This window comes from Ahaetulla prasina, chromosome 2 (assembly GCF_028640845.1).
Source record: "Ahaetulla prasina isolate Xishuangbanna chromosome 2, ASM2864084v1, whole genome shotgun sequence".
Classification (NCBI taxonomy): Eukaryota; Metazoa; Chordata; class Lepidosauria; order Squamata; family Colubridae; genus Ahaetulla; species Ahaetulla prasina.
The window spans coordinates 275,228,564-275,256,356 of NC_080540.1; the positions used below are offsets into that span (position 1 = coordinate 275,228,564).

The 27,793-nt window shown below is 35.1% G+C and overlaps 3 protein-coding genes across 15 annotated transcripts in view; 1 reads left to right on the forward strand and 2 right to left on the reverse strand.

Annotated features, from left to right (window-relative positions):
• Positions 1-7,466, reverse strand: part of IPO11 (importin 11) — a 65,235-nt gene extending 57,769 nt beyond the window's left edge. For 4 of the 6 annotated variants that reach the window (XR_009153513.1, XM_058169675.1, XM_058169674.1 and 1 more), the window contains exons 1-2: positions 2,886-3,044; positions 1,539-1,639 (exon numbers count right to left, since the gene is read on the reverse strand). Coding sequence is in view for 5 of the 6 variants with exons in the window: in XM_058169675.1 (XP_058025658.1) it covers positions 1,539-1,639; positions 2,886-3,023 (239 nt within the window). In the remaining variant the exon portion in view is untranslated. Of the gene's footprint in view, positions 1-1,013; positions 1,078-1,538; positions 1,640-2,885; positions 3,045-4,005; positions 4,150-7,312 lie in introns of those variants that run through there. The other 2 variants (XM_058169678.1, XM_058169676.1) reach the window with 2 other exon arrangements.
• Positions 7,467-7,871: 405 nt separating this feature from the next.
• DIMT1 (DIM1 rRNA methyltransferase and ribosome maturation factor) lies at positions 7,872-16,925 on the forward strand. Of its 2 annotated transcripts, none has more exons than XM_058169687.1 (12): positions 7,872-8,084; positions 9,660-9,736; positions 10,228-10,314; positions 10,913-10,974; positions 11,069-11,162; positions 11,265-11,314; positions 12,676-12,799; positions 13,024-13,116; positions 13,723-13,787; positions 15,115-15,178; positions 15,263-15,369; positions 16,426-16,925. In XM_058169687.1, the coding sequence occupies exons 1-12, from the start codon at positions 8,024-8,026 to the stop codon at positions 16,466-16,468; spliced, it is 927 nt and encodes a 308-aa protein (XP_058025670.1). In that variant the 5' UTR covers positions 7,872-8,023; the 3' UTR covers positions 16,469-16,925. The 2 variants fall into 2 exon arrangements, with proteins under 2 accessions (XP_058025670.1, XP_058025671.1); XM_058169688.1 differs by having other exon boundaries at positions 9,663-9,736.
• Positions 16,926-20,362: 3,437 nt separating this feature from the next.
• Positions 20,363-27,793, reverse strand: part of KIF2A (kinesin family member 2A) — a 70,390-nt gene continuing 62,959 nt past the window's right edge. For 6 of the 7 annotated variants that reach the window (XM_058169681.1, XM_058169683.1, XM_058169684.1 and 3 more), the window contains 4 exons: positions 26,413-26,563; positions 24,404-24,505; positions 23,008-23,143; positions 20,363-21,137 (listed from right to left, as the gene is read on the reverse strand). In XM_058169681.1, coding sequence (XP_058025664.1) covers positions 21,052-21,137; positions 23,008-23,143; positions 24,404-24,505; positions 26,413-26,563 — 475 coding nt within the window. In that variant the 3' untranslated portion in view covers positions 20,363-21,051. Of the gene's footprint in view, positions 21,138-23,007; positions 23,144-24,403; positions 24,506-26,412; positions 26,564-27,132; positions 27,247-27,793 lie in introns of all 7 variants that reach the window. The other variant, XM_058169685.1, reaches the window with a different exon arrangement.

A 27,793-nucleotide genomic window follows, 5' to 3' on the forward strand; every position in this document is an offset into this window, starting at 1 on the left:
TGTGCTTTAAACATAAATGAAGTGAGTATTAAAAATGATTGTTATTTTATAAAATTCATGTGTTGCAATGCTGACATCTAGAGGATAACAGAAATTAGATTCAATGGCTGTCTTATTATTTATTTTCCTTATTACTAAATGATTTGAAAATTTTGACATTGTCTGTGAAGTTCATTAAAACCTGAAATAAATTAATTAAAATATTACTAACGTGTTTCCCTGAAAATAAGATCCTGTCTTATATTTTTTGGAACTCTGAAATAAGCGGTAGGCCTTATTGCCAGGGGATGTCTTATTTTGGGAGAAACAGGGTAATCAGAATCAAAATAAACTAAATTAAAAAGAAAAACAGTTAACATTCACAGTAATTATCTTAAAAAAGAGGCTGATAATTTTTCCACTATATTGTTATTATTTTAATTTAACTTGCATTTTAAAAGGTTTAAGAGTAACAAATGAGAGCTTTAAAAAAATGATAAAGCGGATGAGAAGAACAGACAATGTATCTGAAATACAGAGGATGAACTGGGGCCTCTGTGGCTCAGACTGGTAAGACAGTCTGTTATTAACACAGCTGCTTGCAATTACTGCAGGTTCTAGTCCCACCAGGCCCAAGGTTGACTCAGCCTTCCATCCTTTATAAGGTAGGTAAAATGAGGACCCAGATTGTTGGGGGCAATAAGTTGACTTTGTATATAAATATACAACTAAGATGAAGACTATTGCTAACATAGTGTAAGCCGCCCTGAGTCTTCGGAGAAGGGCGGGATATAAATGCAAATAAAAATAAAAAAATAAATAAAATAAACTGGGCAAAAATACAAAAGGAGCAAATTAATTTTTAACTTTTTGCAATGAGGACCTGAAATACATTTATAGTGATCAGTTATTTAGTCTCCCTGCTAGATGCAGGGATCAGGAGTGTGGCAGAATAACCCAAACATATATCCCTTTCTGTTTATATATGTGGACACAGATGATACTGAAAACAACTACTATCATATCATAATAACCTTGAAGATCTAAGAAAAAAGCTCACAGCTTGGAGCTCAATGGGTCTTCTGATCTTTTCTTTCACTGAAAAAAAAGAAGACTGTAAGTCGACTACTGATTGCAGGATTCAATACAGTCACTGGGACAAGAGGTTTGTTCTTCCAAGCTTTCAGACTCATGCGACAGTCCATCCTCAGGGAATTTCTTAATCTACAGGATGTGTGCACTTGGCTGTTCTCACATCCTGGAGATTGAGAAGTTCCTTGAGAATGGGCTCCAGCACGAGTCTGAAAGCTTGGAAGAGCAAACCTCTGGTTTGGGTGACCAACTCAGATTCGATCCTGCAACATTATCCTAGGATGCATATATTTGCCTTCATTCATGAACTACTGAGTACACAAATTATGTTGAAGGTAGAAATTTGGTTTCTGAAATCATGGTTATCTAGGTAATGGATTGCTGCCACTGCTTGCTTCAAGTCAGGAAATTATTTTTAAAAGTACACCTGCAGGGATTACAGAGAAGATTAAAAAGGTATTCCTTACTGCACTGCCATTCGTCTCCAATAGCGGTCAATTCCATTTTTGAAGTATAGAACAGCCAGCCACCTCACATTTATATCCAAACTGTGGTTAGTGAATATGTTCTGTAACAAACAAAGAGTTTAGTATAACAGTAATACAGTATATACGGTGTTTCTTAGGTATTATACAAAGTTGCAAGAACCTATATTCCCAAATTTTGTGGTAGTGGATGATGTACATAGAGAACTGTACAGTTTAGAAAATGCTATAAGTGTTGGTCTAATAAGATATATAGCATAGGCTTAAAATTCACATTACTGCCTTTGATTCCCAAGAAAATGTTGACATATGCAAGGCACAAACATCTGTCTGTAAATCTTAAAACCATCTCTCTTTCCCAGGATTATTAGGCAATTACTGGAGGAAAACTTAATCTCAGGAAAAGATATTGCTGCTTTAAATAGTTGTAGAGAGATTATATATTCAAAGAATATTTTCCATATTATTTCCATATAATTTCCTAATTCACATATTTAGTTATGATCTGTGGATTTAATTCAATGTCAGTTCAATTCAGAATATTTCAGCATACTGATTTAATTATGAATACTGTTTGAATGCTATAGAGGTTGTTCTGTATTCTTATTTCAAAGTGATAATGACAGTTGGTCAGTTTCTTGTATTATATTTACACATTGCATTAACTGTAGCAGGCGGCACTCATAAGAAAAATAGCACTTTTTGTTTGAAAGAACAAGATGGATATGCATCCATCTAGATGAATATTTAGCTTAGTTATAATTCATTTGCATAGTTGATCAATATATTTAAAATGTGATCAACTGCACAAAGTTACTGGGATGTACTTTATACTGAATTTATTAAAATATTTATTATTACTTGGTGATATCTCTAGGAAAAATTATGTGTATTTTCTTCACATAATTCACTTTCAACCATCAAAAGGCATGCACTTCCTGGTCTAAGGATATCCTAAATCCTTTAATTTAAAGGAGCTGATTATTATATATAAATTGAATAAATAAAAAAATCCATAACAGTTTGTTCATTTTACTGAAGTTTTTTTTTTTAAATTGGGGCAGCATTCATCAATGTTCATCAAAACAGACAACACAATCATATATATTTGGTAGTAAAGTTCAAACAATGAACACATTAAGTTTTTTAAATTATAAGAAACAAATTACCAATGTTCCCATAATAACATCACATCTGTTCTCTATATTTAGGAACTGCTATGATAGATACAAAATATATATTCCTTATAGGAAAACAGCGAAAAGGTAAATAAAAAAGATGATTATTAAAAGGAACTTGAACAAATTTGACTGCATTGTTTTAACTTACCAACAAAATTGAATAGAAACCTGGTTGTGTCTCCCACTGTTTCAGTTGTTCCTCTGCTGGTTTTAATACAGAAGTATCTTGACTAGTAGCTTGGGTCAAGACTTGAAGAACAACGTTACTGGCACTATGGAGATCCATGAAAATCTATCCAAAACATTTTTTAAAATAGATTGTTAGCTTTCCTAAGAGGTCCTATTGCTTTTTCATTTAAGTATTTACTAAATGAGAATTAGGGACATTCAAATTTACAAAAAATTAAAAAACTTCTACAACAATTATTAGCAATAAACCTCATAAAAAAGTACAGCTCACAATCAAGAATTTGCGTATTACTGGACTTATCTTACATAATACAGTACTGAAAATACTGTTTGAATGCTATAGAGGTTGTTCTGTATTCTTATTTCAAAGTGATAATGACAGTTGGTCAGTTTCTTGTATTATATTTACACATTGCATTAACTGTAGCAGGCGGCACTCATAAGAAAAATAGCACTTTTTGTTTGAAAGAACAAGATGGATATGCATCCATCTAGATGAATATTTAGCTTAGTTATAATTCATTTGCATAGTTGATCAATATATTTAAAATGTGATCAACTGCACAAAGTTACTGGGATGTACTTTATACTGAATTTATTAAAATATTTATTATTACTTGGTGATATCTCTAGGAAAAATTATGTATTTTCTTCACATAATTCACTTTCAACCATCAAAAGGCATGCACTTCCTGGTCTAAGGATATCCTAAATCCTTTAATTTAAAGGAGCTGATTATTATATATAAATTGAATAAATAAAAAAATCCATAACAGTTTGTTCATTTTACTGAAGTTTTTTTAAATTGGGGCAGCATTCATCAATGTTCATCAAAACAGACAACACAATCATATATATTTGGTAGTAAAGTTCAAACAATGAACACATTAAGTTTTTTAAATTATAAGAAACAAATTACCAATGTTCCCATAATAACATCACATCTGTTCTCTATATTTAGGAACTGCTATGATAGATACAAAATATATATTCCTTATAGGAAAACAGCGAAAAGGTAAATAAAAAAGATGATTATTAAAAGGAACTTGAACAAATTTGACTGCATTGTTTTAACTTACCAACAAAATTGAATAGAAACCTGGTTGTGTCTCCCACTGTTTCAGTTGTTCCTCTGCTGGTTTTAATACAGAAGTATCTTGACTAGTAGCTTGGGTCAAGACTTGAAGAACAACGTTACTGGCACTATGGAGATCCATGAAAATCTATCCAAAACATTTTTTAAAATAGATTGTTAGCTTTCCTAAGAGGTCCTATTGCTTTTTCATTTAAGTATTTACTAAATGAGAATTAGGGACATTCAAATTTACAAAAAATTAAAAAACTTCTACAACAATTATTAGCAATAAACCTCATAAAAAAGTACAGCTCACAATCAAGAATTTGCGTATTACTGGACTTATCTTACATAATACAGTACTGAAAATACTGCGTTTGGCCATGTATAATGCAATGTAATCTGGCATTATATAAATGAACCACTGGTTAAAAAACTTTATCCATTCTTCCAATACTCTCTCATACTCACACTCTAGGTATCAGTGACTTCAAATACTGAAAATATAAACATATGAACTGTAACCATAATGGCCACCCATTAAATAAATACAATTTTAAATTATGTTTCAAGGTCCAGCAAAAGCATAGTACTGATTTGCTATGTTCAATATTAGTCCCCATGCCAACAAGCTCTTAGATAAATGTGACAAATGATATAAAATAACCAGCTAATAGCTGAAAATATATGGGAAAAATTGCAATACTTTTAAAAGAGTTAATGCAATATTTTCACAAAACAGAAATAACAGAATGCCAATTACTCATTAGCATAAAAAAACCTTCAATATAATCCCAACTAAAAACAGTAAGTAAATAAAACTATCCTAGCCCTGACTTAATAAAAGACACATTTACAGAATTAAACTTTCTGAAAATGTATGCAATCTTTTATGCATGCTTATACTGCAAGTAGAAGGAAGATTGATTTTTATAATAAATTGAAATAGCATGTTAAAAAAAACCTGAATAATAAAGAAAGAAAGATATTGAGTCTATCTTGCATTTTGCTAATTTTCAGACTGCACTCTTTGTTCCTAAAACAACACTAAACTCAGAAACAACAACTCAGAAACAACAACAACAACAACAACAAATAAGGATATTTAAAGATTAGGAGGACAAATCAAGTCAAGAACAACTTTAGTTCAAAATCTTGTCTCTCTAAAAGGCCAACCAAATGTCTGTGAAGTACCTGAAAGCTGAAGACAGGGACATACCCTTCTTTCACCATTATTGCTCTGCAACTGATATTTGGGAGTCTAGGTTGAAGGTAAGACTGAGATAGTTCCCCTTATGCATTTATATGATCCCCTTTTAAAACCATCAAAGTTAGTGGCCATCATCCCATTTTAGCAATAAATCCCCTAAAATAATTACATGTTGGGCAATGTATTATTTTGTCTATGTTAAATGTCCTTGCATTTAGTTTATTGGATGGCTGGAAGCCAGCTTCATATTAGAAGACTTACTGAGCCTTCTAGAAATAAAACGTTCCAGAAAATCAACAGCAGCTGAACACAAAAATATCAGAAGAGGGGAGAAAAAGAGCACATGGATAAGAGGAATCTGTGATGATTCAAATTAAAAGTTTTATATATTCTTAAGTACTGTATATCTGAGTGCATAGATCCCCAATTATCACACTTTAAAGCAGTATTTCTCAATAGGTAATAATTATCAAATACCCACTAATGGTATATATTAGCAGTATAAATATATGCTAGGCAAATCCATTTAAATTTCTTCCTGTTGGCACTTCTCAACACATGTGGAAAAAGTGATGTGAAACTGTTTCAATGCCACAAAGATCTGCTAAACCAGTCTTCTGTTTCCCATTAATCTCGTTTCTTTCCATATGCTGTTCATTTAGTGATTGCTTCCATCTTGGACTTTTATACATGCCACCTCAGGTATAGGAGCTGAAGTGTAACTTGTGAAGCCAAGAATTCCTATCTATAATGGATCAATCAAGGAAATGTTGGGAGAGCATCTTTCCAGAGGATAAATAAGAAGAGGAAAAAGTTGCAGCAAGTAACTGATGCATTTAATTAGATTCCTCACCAAATTTATCACTTGGCACTGTCAAGAATGACCCAAGGGCTCCTCCTTTCCTCCAGTGTTTCAGAAGCTACCTCATCCATCTCATTTTTGTTTATTCAAGCAAAAGGGCATTATGTTATTTTTCTAGAAAACACGTAGGAAGCAGGGGGAGTTCTGGAATTCTTTAGAACACACTCAAATTTCAGTTCAAGCCTGTTCAGAATTCAGGAGTTTCACCTCTGTAAACATACACAGGACTGAAATTTTACCATGCTGTCTTAATTAGACTAATTTATAAAAAAATTATAACAGAACACTTGTATGGGTATAAGAGTACTTTCTGGAGAGTTGTTTCTACTGTTGGGAGGATCCAGACACTCTTAAAGAATAAGAAGTGAAAGGTTGAAAATATACTGTACTAAAATACGCGCCCTGTACAAAAACAGCAGAATCCATAAGCATCACCCATAATCATTCTGCATAATTATTATTTTTTCTTTAAAAGATTACATTTTATATCATTTCAAAACATGGAAGCCTGCTTGGTTTGAGTCTCTTAAACTTAAAAGGCACAAAGAAGAAGAAGAAACTTAAGGGAGAAGAGGATTGGGGTTCATAAGAATGAATTATTTATATTTAAATCAGGGGTCACCAACCTTGGCAACTTTTAAGGCTGAGGAATTCTGGAAGTTGAAGTCCACAAGTCTTAAAGTTGTCAAGGTTGGAGACCCCTGCTTTAAATTACTTGACTGAGTGGAGTGCCCTACTGCAATTGCCTTTTCCATTATAACTCAAGTTTTATGAATTCCTTCTTTTAAGGAAGGGAACAATTTCTTGGGGTATCGGTTACCGAGAAAGAGTTCTACCAGCTTTTCCTCGTGTTCTAGGAGAAGCGAGACCTTTGTGGGTGCTACGCTTTGGCGAGACGTCCAGTCATAGGACAGTTAAATGTTTGCTAGCCAAGGCTTCGGGGCATGAGAAAGAAAAGAGAGCATCGATTAGACAAAGCATCTCTTAGTGAGAAAATAAAAATTTCCATAGGGCCTCTGGTCTTCCCTCAGGAGCGCCCAAGTCCATCCATATTTCAGGACTCGAGCCCGTTCACAACTAGCGGCCGAGGACTGCTCCTTCGGCTCATTTCAGTCCCGACAGGCCGCCCGCCGCCTCAGGGTGCGGGGCCTTCGCTGGCTCGCATCCGAACCGGACGGGAAGGAGGGACGGGGCGGATACAGCCAGGCGTGTCCTCGTCCTCTCCCCTCCCTCACTTACCGGTGAAGCCGCCGCGCCTTCACGGGCGTTCTCAGTCCGGCGCACGCGCCTCCCGCTGGTTCCGAAGCTCGCGCCACCAGCCTCTGCTCGCCCACCACCTTGCCGCGGCAGTTCGGCGCGCTACGCACGTCATCGCTCGGCGCTTCTCTTCCCCCAATGGCCCTCTTCCCACCCCATCCCATCTCTCCCGCTTCCTACGGGCCCGCCCGCTTCCTACGGGCCCGCCCGCTTCTCTTTTTCCGGGCGATTCCTGCGCCTGAGGAGGGGAGAAGAAAAGTCCCTCAATAAAAACAGCCTAAAATCGCCTTTGAAAAGGAAAAGTGGGCGGGAATTTTCGTTTCGCTTCGTTTTGTTGGAGATGTGGGAGAAGAACGTAGCTTCCACCTTTTTGTGGCTGTCAATCTCCTTCCCTTCTTTTCCAATAACGACTAAGGGTCTTAAAAGGGTCCCTCGTTCCTCCATTCGCCTTCGCGAAGTACTAAAACACTCCCCGAAACTCACTACTCTGACTCAGTCGTCCTCGGGGTCGAGGAGGTGCTTTGGCGGAAAAATTGAATCCCGCAGCACTTTCACCGCGCGCTTCCGAAGGGAACGGCGGAACTACTGGTCCCGGCAGCCCCCGCGCGCGCGGTGACCGCCTCCCCCCCCCCCGCGCTCTCTTTCGCCTTCCTTCTCTTCCGAATTTCGCGTGCTTGGAGGCCCGGCCGAGCCATGCCGAAGGTGAAGACGAAACCGCGCTCTCGACAGCAGCGTGGAGAAGGGAAAGGCCCTGGTGAGAGGAAGTTCTCGGGCTAAGGAGGACGGGCTGCAACGGACTGCAGCTTTGTATCATTTGCCATGTGGGGGTGGGTGGGCCCCAACTATGGGGATAGTAATTTGGAGCAGGGGTCTCCAGCCTTGGCAACTTTAACCCTGGAGGACTTCAACTCTGCTGGCTGGGGAATTCTGGGAGTTAAAGTCCTCCAGGCTTAAAGTTGCCAAGGTTGGAGACCCCTGATTTGGAGGGTACCAAGTACTTTGGCTTCGCTGTAGAAGTGAATCTTCCCCCAGAAGTATCCAGATTCTATTAGAGAATAGAATAGAATATAATTTTTTATTGGCCAAGTGTGATTGGACACACAAGGAATTTGTCTTGGTGCATATGCTCTCAGTGTACATAAAAGAAAAGATACGTTCATCAAGAATTCTAAGGTACAACACTTAATGATAGTCATAGGGAAACAGTCAATATAAATCTTAAAGATACCAGCAACAAAGTTACAGTCATACAGTCATAAATGGAAGGAGAAGGGTGATGGGAACGATGAGAAGATTAATAGTAGTGCAGACTTAGTAAATAGTTTGACAGTGTTGAAGGAATTGTTTGTTTAGCAGAGTGATGGCCTTCGGGGAAAAACTGTTCTTGTGTCTAGTTGTTCTGATGTGCAGTGCTCTATAGCGTCGTTTTGAAGGTAGGAGTTGAAACAGTTTATGTCCTGGATGTGAGGGATCTAAATATTTTCACAGCCCTCTTTTTGACTGGTGCAGTATACAGGTCCTCAATGGAAGGCAGGTTGGTAGCAATTGCTTTTTCTGCAGTTCTGATGGCTCCATATCTAGCCTCTTTTCAGCTAGTTTCCTGTTTATATTATATTAGTTTATGTATATTATATGGGGGGGGGAAATGTCTGATAGAGCTTCCCCAAATTGGTAATGTCTGCAAAGCAGAACCCATGATTCAGCAGCTGAAAAGTTTAGCTGACTCTGGAGTGGTGGTTGTCCATAATAAAGGGTTGGTTTATAGAAGAACAGTGATTTTTCTTGGGTAATTTATCAGGAAATTTCCTCTGACCTCATTGCCCAAAAATAATAATCATAATCTAAAATATGCAAAACAAAATCTTGTGCTTCAAATGAAACAAAAATTGAACAATTTGACCAGAACCAGGTAAACTACATTTAGAGAAGGAATAGAAAAAGCATTTGAAGAAAGAGCATTGCAGACCACTAAGTATGGGGATGTTTAGGGATAGCAAGCAGTCAGTAGTTCGGAAAATATTGAGCAGATAGAAGGAAGATCACATTCAACTCAATATTAATATATACACACACATATGTATGTGTGTATACACATACACACACACAGATAAAGCTTATTAATTTCACCCATATTTTATTCTTTTGATGCTACTTACTTTTTATGATAAGGGTGCCAGATTCTGAATTGGGTAAATTATTAGAGAAGGTATCATCCCATTATTTAAGACTTGTATAAAAAAAGCTATTGGCGAGTTTGATACAAAACTAACAAGAGTTTGATACAAAATGACTTGTTATAAGTATGTGTCTTAAAATTTATTTTTATTAGTAGGTATTAGGTTCAACACTGGACTTGGGCAGCATATTTTGAAAAATCCCCTGATTGTTAACAGCATTATAGAAAAGGTAAGTGATAATCACAATCATCCAGTGTAAGAAAATCAGTCATTTTCATACATTATTGTTAAACTGGTGGTATTTCAAGCTACTAATGTATATGTATTTAATTAGTAAGTCTCATTAAAATCAATGGATTTTTTTAAATATAAAAAGTATCAAAATGGTTGTATCTGGTGTTCAGATATTACATCAGAGAAAAATAAGTTAAATAGTTTGCACGCATATAATAGATGGACCTTTTTGACTTGATAGAGTTCTGCTTTAGTAAGTCATTTCTCAATGTATCTCAGACTTTCCAAGTAGGCCAAACTAGGAAACCAATGTCATGTAAATCAATATTATTTTCTGAAGCTATAATAACAGAATATTGCAAGTCTGAATGCATTCCTCCCCCTTCCCTTTATCTTCATCAGAATTAGGGAGGGTCCTATCTGAGATGTTTATTCATGCTAACAGGGCTAGGTTTTTGTGTAATAATATTTAATTCATTCTTTTAGGCTTCCTTGTATCCTACAGATGTTGTTTTAGAAGTTGGTCCTGGAACTGGCAACATGACAGTGAAAATGTTAGAAAAGGTGAAAAAGGTAAATCTAAAAACAAAGAAATGCTTTTCTTTCCTTCCCCTGTTTGGTCACAAGGAGATAGCACAAAATAGGAAATCAAATAAACACGATCAATGATATAAAAGAAGGACTAAAAGAAAGAATCAAAGTCTAACAACAGGCTATATTATATCTCTTCCCACTCAACCCTCCCTCAACAGAGTGGGAGGGTTCACACACATTTACACTCTGGTTCAGGTGATTCTGAGGATACAGATAAACCCCTAAGTGCCTCAGTGACTCTCAGATGGCTAGGGACAACTGTCAGAGCACTAATGACCGATGACCTCAAAGAATATAAATCCATTCGCCACCAGTCAGTTAGAATGAAAGAAGCTTCTTGGATGAGAAGCGAAAGGAAAAAACCCAGGAAAGTCTAGTTGCCTTTTGGAAAAAAGCACCTTTGGGGTAGCCAATGTATGAGGAACATCAGTATCTGACTACAAAGCTTAAAAAAGAGTTTTAATATTTACAGCTAAACCAGAAGTTTTTTAAAAATTTTATAATAATATAAAGTAATTTTAGGATTTGTTATATATGATATGTCCACAAAGATATTTTATATATGATTCTCTTTCAGGTAATTGCTTGTGAACTTGATGTAAAGCTTGCTGGTGAACTTCAGAAAAGAGTCCAGGGAACGTAAGTGTTCTATGTGGTAGCAAAGTCATGGTGTTTTTTAAACTAGAACCCCTCTTGGAAATATATTAATGCTACAGTATTATTTTCATTTCAGACATTTGGCTAACAAACTTGAAATAAAAATTGGAGACGTATTGAAAAGCGACCTCCCTTTTTTTGATACTTGTGTGGCTAATTTGCCTTACCAAGTAAGTATAAAACAAGACTTGAAAAATAAGATGACATTGTCTTTTTGTACTACTCTTGTAGTAATCAATCTTTTTTTTTAATCTCTCCCCCTCCTCCCCCAGATTTCTTCTCCTTTTGTTTTTAAGCTATTGCTGCATCGGCCTTTCTTTAGGTATGTATAAAAATATTTAGTATTCAATATAGTTTAAATATTTAAATATAGTTTAAAAACTGAGCAGTGGCTCAGTGGCTAAGACGCTGAGCTTGTTGATCAGAAGGTTGGCAGTTCAGCAGTTTGAATCCCTAGTGCCGCGTAACAAGGTGAGCTCCCATTACTTGTCCCAGCTTCTGTCAACCTATCAGTTCGAAAGCACGTAAAAAATGCAAGTAGAAAAATAGGGACCATCTTTGGTGGGAAGGTAACAGCGTTCCGTGCGCCTTTGACATTTAGTCATGCTGGCCACATGACCTCAGAGATGTCTTAGGACAGTGCTGGCTCTTTGGCTTTGAAACGGAGATGAGCACTGCCTCCTAGAGTTGGGAACGACTAGCACATATGTGCGAGGGGAACCTTTACCTTTTTATAGTTTAAATGCTTTTAGAAATAGTATCCAATCTTATTATGATTAACCTTACAGATTAGAATTAGCACATTTATGTAGAAAAGAATTAGCACTGTGTAAAACTAAACCAACCCCCAGTCTGGGGACAGGCACCGGTTTGCGGCATACTAACAACTGGTCTGTGCAAATAAGTGAAGCCCCATCTGAGGGATACATGCAGCACACAAAGCCACGCTGCCTTCAGTTCACAGAAAAACCTCTCCATGGAACCAGTCCTTGGTGTCCAAAAGGTTGGAGGGCACTGCTATATATCTACTTTTCAGTGGAAGTATTTGCTTGAATCACACCACCACACCAAACTGGCTCTCTAAGCCTGTTGTTAGAGGGTGCCTAGACAAACTCTGAAATGCCTATATTGTCAGATAAGTTTAAAGAAATATTCATCTGGAAGGAGTGGAAGCAAACTATGTTGTTTATCAGTCTATGATCTGTAAACATCAGTTCTCTCAAAGTGTCAGCATCAGTCTGTTACCTTGCAAATGTAAGATTTTATTTTAAAAGTATTGTGTGATTCAGAGTATTTGAAATCTTCATACAATAATAATACTCATACTGCATTTAACAGCTAGGTCCTCACAATATTTTCAACTGCATTTACTAAGCTATCAAGTAGTGATGCATGACTTAACCAAGCCTATAGCATCTATTGGCTATTCATGGAGTTCAAAACCATCTGACTGAGATGGTGTAGGGTTTCCTGCCTGGGCAGGGGGTTGGACTAGAAGGCCTCCAAGGTCCCTTCCAACTCTGATGTTATGTTATGTTATGTTAAAACAGTAAGCTGGTTTAAAACCTATCAAGCAGCAATATATATGTATAAATAGTTGAACAAATGTCAAGTTCTTAATCTTTTGCAGGACAGGGTTGATTCAGAGTACTATTAAACTTGCATCTCATGTTTATTTTCCAGGTGTGCAATACTCATGTTTCAAAGAGAATTTGCTCTTCGCCTAGTTGCAAAACCAGGCTCTCACCTATATTGTAGGCTGTCTGTTAATACTCAACTTTTAGCTCGCGTTGATCATCTAATGAAAGTAAGCAAAATAATTTTATATTTGAGTTTTTGAAATTTTTAAATATTAGACAGAAGGGGTGTAAAGTTGTGGAGGTTTTAATGGGATGAAAATAGGCTTTATTAAACGGTTGCATTTGGCAGTTCACAACACTCAAGCTAAAGGAAATTGCAACAAAATGAATTAAAAGCAGAAAGATAAAAAGTTATTCTTTCTTTGACAGTTGACTTTATTATGTTTAACAGGTAGGAAAAAATAATTTTAAACCACCACCCAAAGTTGAATCCAGTGTTGTAAGGATAGAACCAAAGAACCCTCCACCTCCAATTAACTTTCAGGTGAGATTTATCAGTATGATCTGAAATCCATGAAAACAACCTAGTATCCCCTAAGTGTACATTACCTTTAGATATTTGGACAACTGTGCTTGAGGGCCATATTTTGTGTGAAGCCTTTCTAATGCTTCATATTTTGTTATTTACTAACAGCATTAAATGATAACTAAGTATATAGGATAAGAAGTGGAAACACTCATAGCTTCATTTGGAGGAGATAGCTTCAGGAAATCAAAATGTTACCCATTGGTGAAGAAAATGAGACAAGAATATTGTCAACCATATGAGTAAAACTTTAAAACTATGTTTAGTTTCACAACTAAAACTTGTAATGAGATTCAAAGGAATACAAAGTTTTTTCATGTCCATGTTTCATGTCCATCTTTGAAAATAAATGTTTCATATAATGCGAAATTTATCCAATTATCCTTATCACGCTTTCCATGGAATTGCCGCTTATAGATTCACAACATATTTTCAACTAAGACTAAAGTACAAATGAAAAAAGAGAGAAGATGATGAAAAATATCAGTGGTTACCTCAGAGTGACCAAAGCAGCTTTCATGTATGACACAAGAAACTGTTTCTGTTTAATCTCTATTTGTTTAGGAGTGGGATGGTCTACTGAGGATAGTGTTTGTCAGGAAAAACAAGACACTTGCTGCCATTTTCAAGTAAGTTACACTTTTTTGATGTTGAATTGATTGCAGCTTTGTCATTGATCTTTCCTCTTTCTATATTGTTATTTCCCCCTTCAGCGTTTTGCTTCTTATAATTTATTGTTGCTAAAAGATAGCAGTTGATGAAATATTGTTTTCTTGGACCAGAAATCTTAAGAGTATGTATTTCTATATGAATACCAGGCAAAAGTGTATATTGCTTAGATTTTGTGTTGGCCATTAATTAAGACCAGAGAATAGAAGAAGTGGTTGATTCGATTTATAGTTTTGTCTGGTCATTCTTGAGAAAGAGAACTAAGCCCTTATTCAGGAATCACCCAAGAGAAATGGTAAAGCAATCACCAGGGTTCCCATGAACCACTAAGCTAAGCTCCAGAGGTATAACATCAGATTGTTTATCTTTAATTGCTGTTGATCGTGAAAGGAAATGAGGAACAGCACCATGTAGGTGCCTAAAGATGATCTTGTGCTCTTGTTCCCTTGTCTTTTGGTTATTCTTGCAGATTATTTTAGATTGGTATTCTTGTTAACAGAATATAAACTTTCAGGATATGAATAACATGTAGCTAAAATTTCCTTGTTCCTTTAGCAATTAAAAGTTGTAAACAGCTTGTGTAGTCTGTTTTTGTTTGCATATTGTACTACATAATAATCTGACAAAGAATTGGTAATGTCAAAATGGCAAACATTCCTTTCTATTAATTTTTGATCCTACATGTATCCTGGGTAGTTTTAACACAACTCCTTTCCATTCTGTATTAATTATGCAAAGATTTTTCCCTAAACTTTAGTTAAAAAAAAAAGTCTCCCAGAGCAATTTATAAAAATCAGTAAATTGATAGTTCTTGCCCTATCAAAGATACATTGATGAATGAAAGAAACTGAGGAGACAGGGAAAAAAGTATGACAGTGATTGATCAGTCTATCCAGATAACCTTTTTCTGCTTTCTCTTAGTCAGAGCCTTCTAAGTATGTGTCATTTCATTGAATGTATATTCCCATTGGTGGGATGCAGACGACAATACATTACATTCAACACAGTTTCTAATATTTAAAGACCTCACTTGCGTAGAATAATGTGAGCAGTTAGTGTGAAGTATTAAAAAAGCAAAAAAAAGTATGAAGCTATGTTTGGACATGGTATAGACAAGGTCAATTTCTAAGGATATTAAAGTCTTAAGAGATGTAGTGCATGTTGGTGCAAAGTAATTTAACATTAAAGAAATAGTTGAAAAGAAAGACATTTGCAAAGAACAATTTACAATTCAGACTTTTCAAAAAAGAATTTCTATAACTGACCTTCCCTTTTTCATTATTGCAGTTCAAATGCTGTGAAACAGCTGCTGGAACAAAATTACAGAATTCACTGTTCACAAAATAATTTGGTAAATCTTTCTGATCTATTTAGAGTCTTTTATAAAGCATCTTTGTCTTGAGTCATGTCACCTAATTTTCTATTTTGCCAACAGCAAATTCCTGAAAATTTCAATATTGCTGAACTTATACATGAAATCCTAAAAGATACTGGTTATTCAGAAAAACGTGCCCGAGTAATGGATATTGATGATTTTATAAGGTAAAAAAACAAATGTATTTACTTCAAGATTACTCTTTACTTCATTGTTTAAATAGATTTTGTACTGGAATGAAAGCACAAATAAGTATGAGATTTATGAGATTTTTGTCCAATTTAATGTTTTTATTGTTGCATCAGAAAGAGTAATGATTTATGCTATTGTCAGCAAAATTAGGCCTGCATAGTAATGTTCTCTTAGATTATGTTGTGGTATATTGTACCTGGAATAGTGTAGGATAGCACACCTGTTAAATATTATTTCTAACATCTTAATACAGCCCTCTGTCCATTAGCATATAAATTGGGCCTCCCAGATTACTTTTGCTGAAATATTACTTTGACAGAAGAATGATGATCCTCCCTGAAAGAGACAATCCAGGGGATATTGCCACCTTTTTTGGCCTAAACCTGTATATCATCTTGGAGGGAAACCATGATTACAGAGAGCAAGACCAGCATTTTAAATAGTGGGTGGAATGTGGACAAATACTAGATTTGATTTAAATTTAGAATTATAATTATTTAGTTTTTAATTAAAATTTATTGGAGCGTATATCATTTCCTTGTAAAAATTAAGTTCATCAGCAACTTGGCAAAGCACAAGTTGTATACCTTAATCTTTTTTGCTATTATATTAATTAACAGCTGTTACTTAACATTGCCACTTTATATAGTGGCACAAATGGTTCTATCGAGTGACTTTGTCCTAACAAAACTTTATGAAAAGAATGTGCCATGGTAGAAAGAGGTGTGAATATTATCTGAGTGGAATAAACTAGTCGATAGAATTGGCTTCAAGATGAAGTGTAATGTCAAGCGCAGGAAATCAGGAGTCAAGCGGTTCAAATGAATACAGGTTTTTATTGCATGCTAACAATCTCTAGAGACTTATGACACACTTGACCCTTCCATCAGGCTCAGTCTGGTCATCTTCCACATGTACAAAGGGAAAAGTTTATTCCTCCTACGTGGGAGATTTAATGTTGAGATCATTTGGAAGTAACATCCATTTTACCACCTAAAGCTTACTAAGACTGAAATATTTTTATTTTTCAGCGTTCTTCATGGATTCAATGCAAAAGGGATTCACTTTTCCTAAAGGGATTACAGGAAAGCTGCTTCGAAGATTGGACTAATTTATATAAATAAATGTTATAGTAGAATATATTCACAGTGAATGTAAACCAACCATCAACTGGCTGTTATCCAGTTTTTGCTTCTTTTGATTTTATTTGGTGAAGAATGTATCCATTTATAAATACTATTAAAAACATCTGGAAATCCATCCCATAGCATCTAGCTTCTCCCAGTATGTGTTTGATATTCCAAGCTAAGTATTAATAGTTACTCATTAAAAAAAATGTGTAACTGATAGGGAAGTTAGGAATTTCTCTAATGCCAAACTTAACATTCTCTCTTTTTTAATGGCCAAATATTCTTTATATTGTGTATTGCAGTAATTTTCTATCAAAGTGATTGCTTCTAGTAATATCTGTATTTACAAGACTGCAATGTAGTCTTTAATATTGTACAATAATAATTTTCTCCATATTCTATTTCATGTCATGGTTGTATTTGTATGTATATTTGTTTGTGTGCATGAATATATTGGTGTGTCTTCCTGTCAGTTTTTTACTCCTGGAAATTCCCTGGACTAGTCCATGGAATTCTCTTAAAAGAGCAGTCTCTAATTCTTAAATTACATGCAACTCTTACCCCATTATCAAGATACTATGTGGCTAATCTTTTTGTAACTTAAATTATTAAACAGATGACAACACACTAATCACAATGGAGCAGTATAATCAGGATAATTGGCAACAGATGTAGATATTGTTTATGCCAAGTTCAATTTGTTCATCTAAATTCAGTCACTTGGAAAAGAAAGCTAACATTTTCTACTTTCCATTCTGTATTTATTATGCAAACAACTTTTCCCTAACCTTCAATTTAAAAAAAATAACCTCTGAACAATTAATAAATATCAATAAATATATTGTCTCGGCAGGGGGTTGGATCTTTTCCAGCCTGATTCTACCTTGTTGAGAAATCATATAGTTTTAGCCATAAAAGCAGCATTCTAAATTTAATCTGGAAACAACAGGACCCTTTAGATTGCATCAACAAGTGCCAAGCAACAAGCAGGTTGCTGCAATTTGAACCATTTTGTTTTTTTATATTCCTCTATAAAGTCAGTTCCTCTATAAAGGAAGCAGTGCAATGGAATAAAGGCCTGGGCTTCCAAATTTATCAGCTTCTCATGGGCAGAAGCTTCCATGGAACTACTTTTATATCCATCTTAAAGAATTATTGAAGGAGAGTATTAACTCACACGAAGGTTGATACTATGATACTTTGAAGTAAATTTATGATGTTGAGCCAAGTGGGAATTATGTAGCCCAACTTCCAGCTACATGCTAGCAAACAATATGCCTATTTCCTTGCATGCTCATATGTATAAGACTGCTTCAATCTTTTTCCAACCCTGCCGGATCCCATTCTTTCAGCAACTGGGAAGAACTATACACTGCTGCAGTTTCTGCTCTACCTTTAGTTTCCAAGGAGCATAGAGTGAATGTGCCAAGTGGTTCAGACCTTGGGGTGATGAATTCACCTTTAGTGAAACATTAAATGTAGTCATCAACACTCCAATTTCAACCTTATTAGGCTCACCAATAAATGGAATGCATTGGACTCACAATTCTTGGAAGTTTCTTCATAAACATTGATCAAGCCCCATCTCAGCTGGAACATAACATGCTCCCTTCATATGGAAAAGAATTTAAAAAATCAACCTAAAATGCTTCTTTGAGTCATTTGGGCTACATGTAAAAAAGATAGTATTTCCAATTCTCGGATGAGCGGAGTATTATCCATTGTAAAATTTAGCCACTTGCTCAAACTTATTTCCATTAATAATCATGTTAATTATTCTGACCTTTATTGTGTATAGTTTAAGTGTAACTGATGTTCCTTGCAGAAGAAAAAGATCAAGTGCTTTCACTGTGGTCAATCGGCATTAGTAACAGGATCACAGCAACAGCATCTGCATACAATATCACTGCTATATGCCTACCAGTAATATTTGAGGAGTGGAATTTGTCCTGAAATAATTAACAATGCAGATAATGGGACAATAATGCTGGCTTATTTTATTAGTTCTACAAGCTGCACTGTTTTTTATAAGCGTTAACTTCTAAGTTACGTTTCTGAAATAGCTTCCATAAGGACATCCTTCTATTGTGATACTATTTTTTCCAGTAAGAGATTTTTCTGCAAATTACCTTTAAAATTGGGAGATCAAAAATTTGCATAGGCCATAGCAATTGAGATTCCCCCCCCCCCCCATTTAATCCTGGGATAAAAATATGTCATTTTCAGGTGAATCAAAGAGACATTACTTAGCATACAGAAGAAAACTATGTCCCTATGTACGATTGAAAAGATGGCTTCTCATTGCTCTTATAGGTGTCAAACTTACTGTTTCACATCATTATGAGACATTTCACAACGTTTTTCCCATTCACGAAGCTATGGTGAGTGTGGCCTGTGTGTGATGTGCCTTCTATAACAGGGGTCTCCAACCTTGGCTCTTTTAAGACTTGTGGACTTCAACTCCCAGAGTTCCTCAGCCAGCTGAAATCCACAAGTCTTAAAATTGCCAAGGTTGGAGACCCCTGCTCTATAAAGGAAGGTATCATACAGAAGATTTCCCGTTTCCACACAGATGACATAATCAACAAAATCAAAAACTTAGTAAGGAATCTAGCAAACCGATACATTTTTATGTATATCAGTTTTCCCTTCCTGGTTGATGTATACGTCAAATATTCCTTGTTCTCTACTACAGAATAAATTCTGTGTCAAAAATAGAACATGGGCTGTTAATTGGTCTATAAAAATTTACATTTCCACCAATGTCAGTGATAGCTTTGTCAGGAAAACATATAATTATTTCACTCAGCAAAGGCCAATTCTTATTAGAAAAAAGTGTACCAATTCTCAGTCTGAGACTTAAGTTCTTTTATAGAAGCAAAATTCTCATTTCTAATTTATATTTCATAATTAAATTTATTAAACACAATTGTGTAAAATCTACATTGCTATTTCAGTTTCATGTTTACAGGTGCTTTGTCATCAAGATAATGGCAAGGGATTTCCACAGCCTACCTTCTTATGGGAATTATGTTAAATGCTGAAAACATTGGCTTATTTACACTCTCTTGTCATTGCTTTCCCTGTATTTCCCTCAGTCACAGCACAGATGGATTATGTTCCAGAAACAAAACATGAAACAGTTTTAAGTAATGTTTGTTGCTGAAGTGAGTGCCTGGAATATATCTTGGGAACAGAGTTAACTCTTAGAGAGTCCTGAATAAATCTGACTTTAGAGAAGACATAAAAAGGGTAATTCTTTTGGACAGCAATTTGGATAAATTATTAAAGTGCCACCACCTTAAAAGTGCTGGACACACAGTGCCATTTATGAAGGCTTTAGGCTTCATGGATTATTTTTCAACATGTGGAGTATATATTGTGCCAATCCTCTAATGATACTAATTCACTCCACTTTTCAAGTGATGGCACTGTAAAACTGGAAGATACATATTAGCTACTTTCTTTTAAAGCAACAGTACTAACTACTTGCAAACTACAATTAATGCACATGTAAACTGTCATGCATCAAAAAGCCAATTTTAATAGGAAGAGAAAGGGTTATTTTGATATCCTATTTTTGGATACCTCTTCTATTCTTATGTAGAGATCAGGTTGCATCTTTACTTCGACAACCCTCTAGCACACATATTGTAAATCTGCACTACTCTAGATATAACTCTCCTTCATAAACCAGAACCATTTTATTACATATTCACTAATTTATAGCTTTGTTCTTTACAAAGAAGATGTTAGATTCACTCTTTATGGCATTGAAAGAAACCATGATTCCCGATTTATACAGAGAAAAAAAAAATGAAATGGCTCACTGTCAATCCACACTGACAGTTTTTAATTCCAGATCAATGATATGGCACATAACTGTGAAATGAAGAACTAGTCACAAAAAGAAAAACAAAACAACACACATTAAATGTACAAATAGTAAAAGTAATTTACATTGACAAATAAAGAATGGCATTTATTAAGGCTGTGCTTTAGAGAGGACATTTAAGATCAGGTTGCCTTGATCAAGGCACAAAACACGTAGAGGTAAGCACAGCTGTTTAGAAGAAGAGGTATATACAATCACTGATGAGGTGGGCATGCATACAAATACAAAACTGCACAGCTGTTCTTTGCAACAACTTGACTAAATGAAACAAAATTCTGTGAAGTTTTTACAAGTCCACCATTGTACTTCATTATTTAAAAAAAAATTGGCAAAGATTTCCAAAACATAAAAGATTCACAATTTTGATTACATTAAACATTTGAAACAAAAGTGCTTCCCAGCTCCCAAACCTGCCTGGTTGTGCTATCTGGTCTAGATGCATTTTCCAGACATTCAGGAGCGTTCCACACAACTGAAATGTTGGCTGGGGGAGGAAGAAATGGAACATTTCTACAGACACTTCAAAAGTTTTAGATCTTTCAAGTAGATGAGACTTCTTACTACTTCATTTCCAACCAGCTGCATGGTATAGCAATGAAGATTCAGGCATCTTTTAGCAGCAGAAGTTCGCCTCAAAGGGCACGTGGTCTCTTCGGATTAATTTGTTTACTAGCCTGTTCTTCTTCTTGTAGTGCTGTGCGAAAGGACTTCACTTTATCTAAAAAGTAACAAAAAAGGGAAAGCTCTTATCAAATAATTTCAGTGGGCTTCCAATGCCCAATTCATGAGGCAACAGCTTCATTTGAATATAATATTTAAACTGTAGCTTAAAGGAGAGCCTGAAGGCTGCCGGGACCCCTAGAGTCACCACTTGCTCTCTATTCCTCCACCGGGATGGCCATAAAGAGAAAACTGGAAGCTTCTGCTTCCATTCTAAATAAATCAAACCATAGTTTACACACAATTCCTAAAGGGTATCTGACCATCACTAACAACATACCTTCATATATTATAGTTTGAAGTAATGTAAATGGAAGCAAAGTCTTCTACATTAAACACAAGATAAACAAGAACTATAGGCACCTAAGGTTTGCTATAAATTATAGTGGATCACTCTTCCACAAGTATTATATGTGTTAGGATTACTACCTTCATATGTTGTCTATACATGTGGCATACTACAAGTTACAGACAGATATCCCAACTTCTCCCTTTTTGAGACAGAAAGTTTGAGTCTGTTTTAAAGCAAAAGGGAAACTTCAAAGATGGAAATGGAGGAGTAAGAGAGAGAAGCTGAACATTGAAGCTGGAATGAGTACTGGGGTTCTTTGAATCTCCCCAGCAACCTCAGAATTAACCTACTATAATATCCAGGAAACTTAAAGTCCAGGAATCAGGAAAACTGCTATCCACAGAAAAGTAGGTAAAAACTTTTAACAAGGTATGTTGTTGTTGGCAATGTTAATCCTTGTATTGTTTCACTGCACAAAACTCTATTTTTCTTTTCTCTGAACAAATTAGAGAAGTGTATTCATGAAGTTATATCATTTCAGCAGAATCTTGAATTATAAAGCATAACTCCAATGCTTTAAAGTGGCCAGATGTTTCTAACAAACCAGTGTCCTTCTGCAGTCTGCCTTATTTCAGACATCTTCTTTTTCCTTTATTATTAAATAAAGTTTGCTTTTGCTTCTCTCTAGTAAAGACAGACCTGTCTTTACTGGGGAAGAAGAGCTGAAACTTTAATCATGTATTTCTAAGCTACAGTCAGGAAATTACATTATAGAAAAGATTTTTAACCTTTTAATTGTCAGAAAGATTATGAGGGGCCTTTCACAAACTAGGGTTGAGGATGCTTGAAGACAAGTGGTACTGAAGATGGAGGCAGCCCCCCCCCCCCACACACACTCGAGGACTTCTGAGAGAGGTGATGTGAGACTGCCAACCTTCTATCTTTCAAACTCAGCCACTCTGCTACAAGGTCATGTAACATTCTGATTATTTCTAAGATCATAATGTTGGCTTTAGCCCTATCTAGCCAAATTTCTCACTGTATGCTAGCCAAGTACAGAAATTTGCAGATGACTTTTTCAGAATAATATCATTCAAGTGTCTGTAGCTTGACTGGTAGTTTACATTTTCCTTGAAGAATTTCATGAGAAAGTTTGCATTACTTTCAATAAGTTGTACTGTTTGGGGGGGAAAAAGTGAAATAGGAAGAAATATGTATTCACTGAAATTGTAATAATAAATTTGGCTGATATTGAGACAGAGAAAAAATCGTTACTATGTACCACTACATGGTACGTGTCTGTATGTTATCCTCTAATCTTCAATAATAACCAAAATGAGATATTATACTGCGATATGATTTCAACTGAAAAACCTTGTGTACCATCTAGAATTCCATTTACACGTATGTTTATTGATCTGTTGATCTTAATAAGATTTTCTTAATTTTTATTGTGCTGAAGAAGAGAAAGGAGTCATTTCACAATTACTACCTAAATTCTAAAACAATGTAGCTGTTAATCTAATAATATTCTCATATACACAAAAAGCATTCCAAAAAAGATAAAAGCCTCTACCTCGAAGTTCTGTCAAAATGTAAATTTTTTGTTCTAGAATTGCTTCAAGTTGTGTAGCATATGAATCTACATCATAGTCTACTTCTTCTGTCATTTCCAGGAGCGCTTTTTCATCTTCTAACCATCTAATTGATTCCTAAAAGCATCAAAGAAGAGAGAAACACAATAATTGAATCAAGGAAAAGAATTATCAGATATAAACTGAAGTGGATTATCACTTCTCTTAAATTACCAGATTGTTTTGAAGAAGATAATTAAAATTCTCAGAGAATTTTAAATCCATTTAAATGATCATATCAAAATAATAATCTCAAAAGTGATTTTTAAAGTTCTAATATTCTTTTTAAAAAGATATATTCTTAAAGAACAGAAGAAATGGCCAAAAATAATATTAGTTTTGTGATATTAAGCTCATAAAAAGCAATAAAGAAAAACATGATATAATTCCATCTACAGATAGTCCTCTACTTACGACCACAATAGAGCCAAATATTTCTGTTGTTAAGTGACATGCGGATGTAGCAACAGTCATAAGTGTGAAAAACTGTCATAAGTCACATTTTTCAGTGCTGTTATAACTTCAGTCACTAAATGAACCATTGTAAGTTGAGGACTACCTGTACTTTATTCGGTTCATATATCTCGAATTTAAAAAAAAATTCTATATAGTAATTTTTAAATTTATAACCCCTTATAATTCCAAGCTTTCTCTTATGTCACAAAAACTTTATAAATGTTTTAAAAAGCCAAATCAAGTGTCTATAAAGAAATAATCCTACTGCCAACTTTCTTTGTAATTACCAAATACTAAAACTAGTTTGCCAGTTTAAAAATATGCAATAAGTTTCAGAGTTATTTAAACAAGAACTGGCAAATCAAACAATTCTCACTTTGCAAACAGCTATGATAAAAACCAATTTAAGCCCTTTGGAAACTACACACAAATGTAAAAAGAAAAAATGTTTCTAGTTCAGATCTAATTTTCAAATATTTCAGGTGGGACTTCAAAATACATTTTAGCATTGTTGAGGAGACAACCACGCCCATTAATTTTATATCCATATGCTTTTTCATTAGTTATTTGTGAAAGTTCCATCACTTCAACAATAACTGACATTCTAGGATGGTGAAATTGTTTATTTAGAAAGCAATCCCACTGGATTTTGGGGGTGCTACTGTATTAAACACTCAATGCCTCCAATTAACTCAGACAATGTCCCAAAGCAGACATACATCCCATTCCAACCACTTCCTTCTCACCAAATTGGCAGGGGCATGCACTCTACTACACCAACCATAAGGCAATTCAGTTCCACTATCATACTTCTTATCTTTGCACGAAGTTAGTGCATAAGATTCTTATTTTATATTGTGCAATCTCCCATATAACATTTACCTGGAAGACAGCTCTGTGGTCTTCTACTACTTGCTCTTCCATTTCCACCATCTGTGACACTGCTTCATGAAAAGTGAATAACTGTGGTGAAACTTCTTCCTCCTTTAAGAAACAATAAACCTCACTGTAATGAGTTTCAAAATGGAAAGCAAAGAAAACAATATTTTGAAGAAAGAAATGGCTGAGTATATTTTGAAACATACCATCCTTTTATCAACCTGAAGTAAAATAGTAATAAACCTATCCTGTAATAATTTGTCAACCATTGCTTGGTGGTACAGATAGCCAGCATGTAGAATAAACATCAAGGAGTAACTGCAGCAATTTTGCACCTTCCTTTAATATTCCCAGTGTCAATCAAATGCTATAAACTTAAATGGATTTTTCTGAGATTTGAGACATAAGCCCCAGAAAGTTCGAAGCAACGAGGAGAGGGGAAACACTCTTTCTAGAATATTCTAGAAAATATTTGCAGATATATATTTATCCATTACTTAATTAAATACCCTATGAACAGCCTAATTGATTTATAAAGGTATAATTGATCTATTTAGTTAAAAAGTGGTATTTTAGTTAATGTTTGTAAAAGTATTGCTTGAAAGATTTTTAAAACACTGTTTTAAACAGGAGCTACAAATAGCTGAAGTCTTAAGGAATGTTGCCTTCATTCTAGTCTGTTTAGAGCACACAGAAAAGAAATTGGAAACAGTAAATAATCACCTTTGAACTAAAACCAAGATGTCTAAACATTCTTTACTTATCAAAAAGCAGAAATTTTCTGAAAGATATATGAAGGAAGACTAAGAACATATATTTTGCAATATGAAAAGCTGTCCAATCAACTTCATTTCCTGAATTTAAAACTCCTACCACTATCAGCTTTTCTCTTGATATCGTATTTGATCAATTTCATGGGCTTGTGAAAGGAAGATTTGTTTGATTGAAGCAAATTTTTCCCATTCTTTCCCTTGTTAGTTTAGTTCTTAAATTGATCTATGATTTCTATACAGAGATTAGTTTATTTCACAACTCAATTATCATTAAAAAAGAGTAATACTTCATAATACATTTGTTTCCAATTTTTGGAGGAAAGAAGTTTTCAAGAAGAAAAAAGATGATAAAGAGTTTCTATTTCTTTCCATTTTGGGGGGGGGGGTATATCTCTGCATTCCACAAGAAATCCTGTCCAATTTTGATATATTTTAATTGTAAAAAAAAAAAAGAACATTCTGAAGAAACAATGAGGAATGAAGCAATGAAGTTGTCATGTGAGAGGAGATTGTGTTCATTTGGAGATTCTCACCCACTCCCTGCTTAGTAAGCTATAAAATATGGGGAGATATGCTGGATCAGCAGGATCCAGCAGGATCCAGCAGATCATTATCTTGTATTGTTTCCTTCTTTCACTAACTCCATATATCATGAATCTGGCACTAATGATCTTCTCTAAAAAACAGGACTCAAAACTCAAGGGAGATTTCCTACCAGATTCATTTGCTCATACATTCCTACTGGAAGAATGGGTAATTTTTTTTGTTGGCTCCATCAATACTTCCATGTTAGACTGAACTGGTGAACAAAAATAATCATAGTAGCAGATTTTAAAATGCTGCTCCTGTGTTCTTTTGTTTACTGACTCAAATGTTTGTTTTATATACATTGATGAACAAATTTAACAACACAGGTTTTTTTCCCCCCCAAATAGTTTAATCAAAGACACTTAGGACTTTGAGTGTCAATGAAGACTCTCAGGTCATCCAGGAAAAGGTGTTTGAAGGTTGAATCATGACAACTGGACAAACTTTGGATGTATTTTACATGTACGTACTCTCAAAAAACTCAAATGAAAATATAAAAAACTTTTGCTAGCCCCATGAGCTCAAAAATATCTAAGCTTGATTAGGAAGAATGTATACAAAATAAGATGATAAATTAATATTTAAATAATTTGATTACAACTAATAAACTAGAGTTTGCATTTCCATAACTGTGATATCTGAGTTACTCACATTTTGTTCACAAAGTAGTTTAAGATCATCTCTCTGAGGTGAGCTCCCAACACCCCACTGTGCATCCAAGTCATCAATCTGATTCGGAGTGTGATGCATGATGGGACGGACGTCACCAGCAGCACTGGGATCAACTGTTAGTTCCTTGACTCTACATTTTAAAGATAGATGTTCATTTTAAAATTAATATAATCTGAATTTAAGGAGGGGGAAAATCATTTCATGAATTCACAGACAATTTACATAAATGGTGGTGATGTCAACTTCATGAGCATGTATGTCTATAATAGCAGAAATCAATCACAACATATCAATTACAAAATTAGAAAATTGTAGTCAAGCACCGCATCGAATTATATAGTTGCTTCGCATCTCTTTCCCATATACCTGTACACACAAAATATCCACATATAAAATGAATCAGTAGTGTACATCTATTACTCAGATAAGAAACTACTAGTACAAAAAGGTGACATCACCACCTCTTACACACTGAAGTAAACGAAAAACTTTGGTATGAAATGTTTGGAACAGGTGAATGCTAATTCAGAAGATGATTTGCAGGCCATGCAATTTTACCATCTGTCAAACTGAATGAAAACCAAAAAAAAAAAAATGATTCAGGGGAGAAAATAAGTGGAAGTATGTCTATAAAATTACACATCAGAATAGAAAAATAAACCACTAAAATTAACATTCCATGTAAAGAATGAAGTAGACCTGGTGATTGAAGGAGAAAAGTCGTCATACTCATAGGAAGGAGAGAGATCAGAGCGACTGCCACTACCCTGTGAGAAGGGAATGTCCGAAGGACTAATTCCAAATTCCTTTACTCTGCAGCAGCAAGATACAGCAGAGAAATTAAAAGAAAGTGCTCTTGTAAAAACAATGAAAATCATGTTTGCAACAAAATGCATCATAATCTATCTAGACTTAACTCTCTGGTAAACCTCTGGGAGAGAAAAAAAATTAATAGGGAATTGAAGTCAGTGGGTGGAGACTTGAACATCTTAAAGGTCAATGGCTGGAACCGAATAAAGATCATTATCTCACCACTAATGGCCTATGAAGCACACATCTGAATAGAGATTCATTTGTATAACTTCATCAACTGAAACAAAAGTAGCAGGTTTCATCACCTATATTGCTGATTTAAGTAACATGAACTTAATGACACATTACAGAGTATAAATTCAATGCAATTCATAGATGTCCACCAGTATTATCTAATTACACATGCTTAGAATGTGCTTCATTGAAAACTGGAATTTATATATTAAACATAAGTCAAGTCTCTTTCCAGTCAGACTTCAGACCTGGTGATCTCACAGATATGTCCATGTAGTTTTCTTGGCAGTAGCTCAGAGGTAGTTTTTTTATC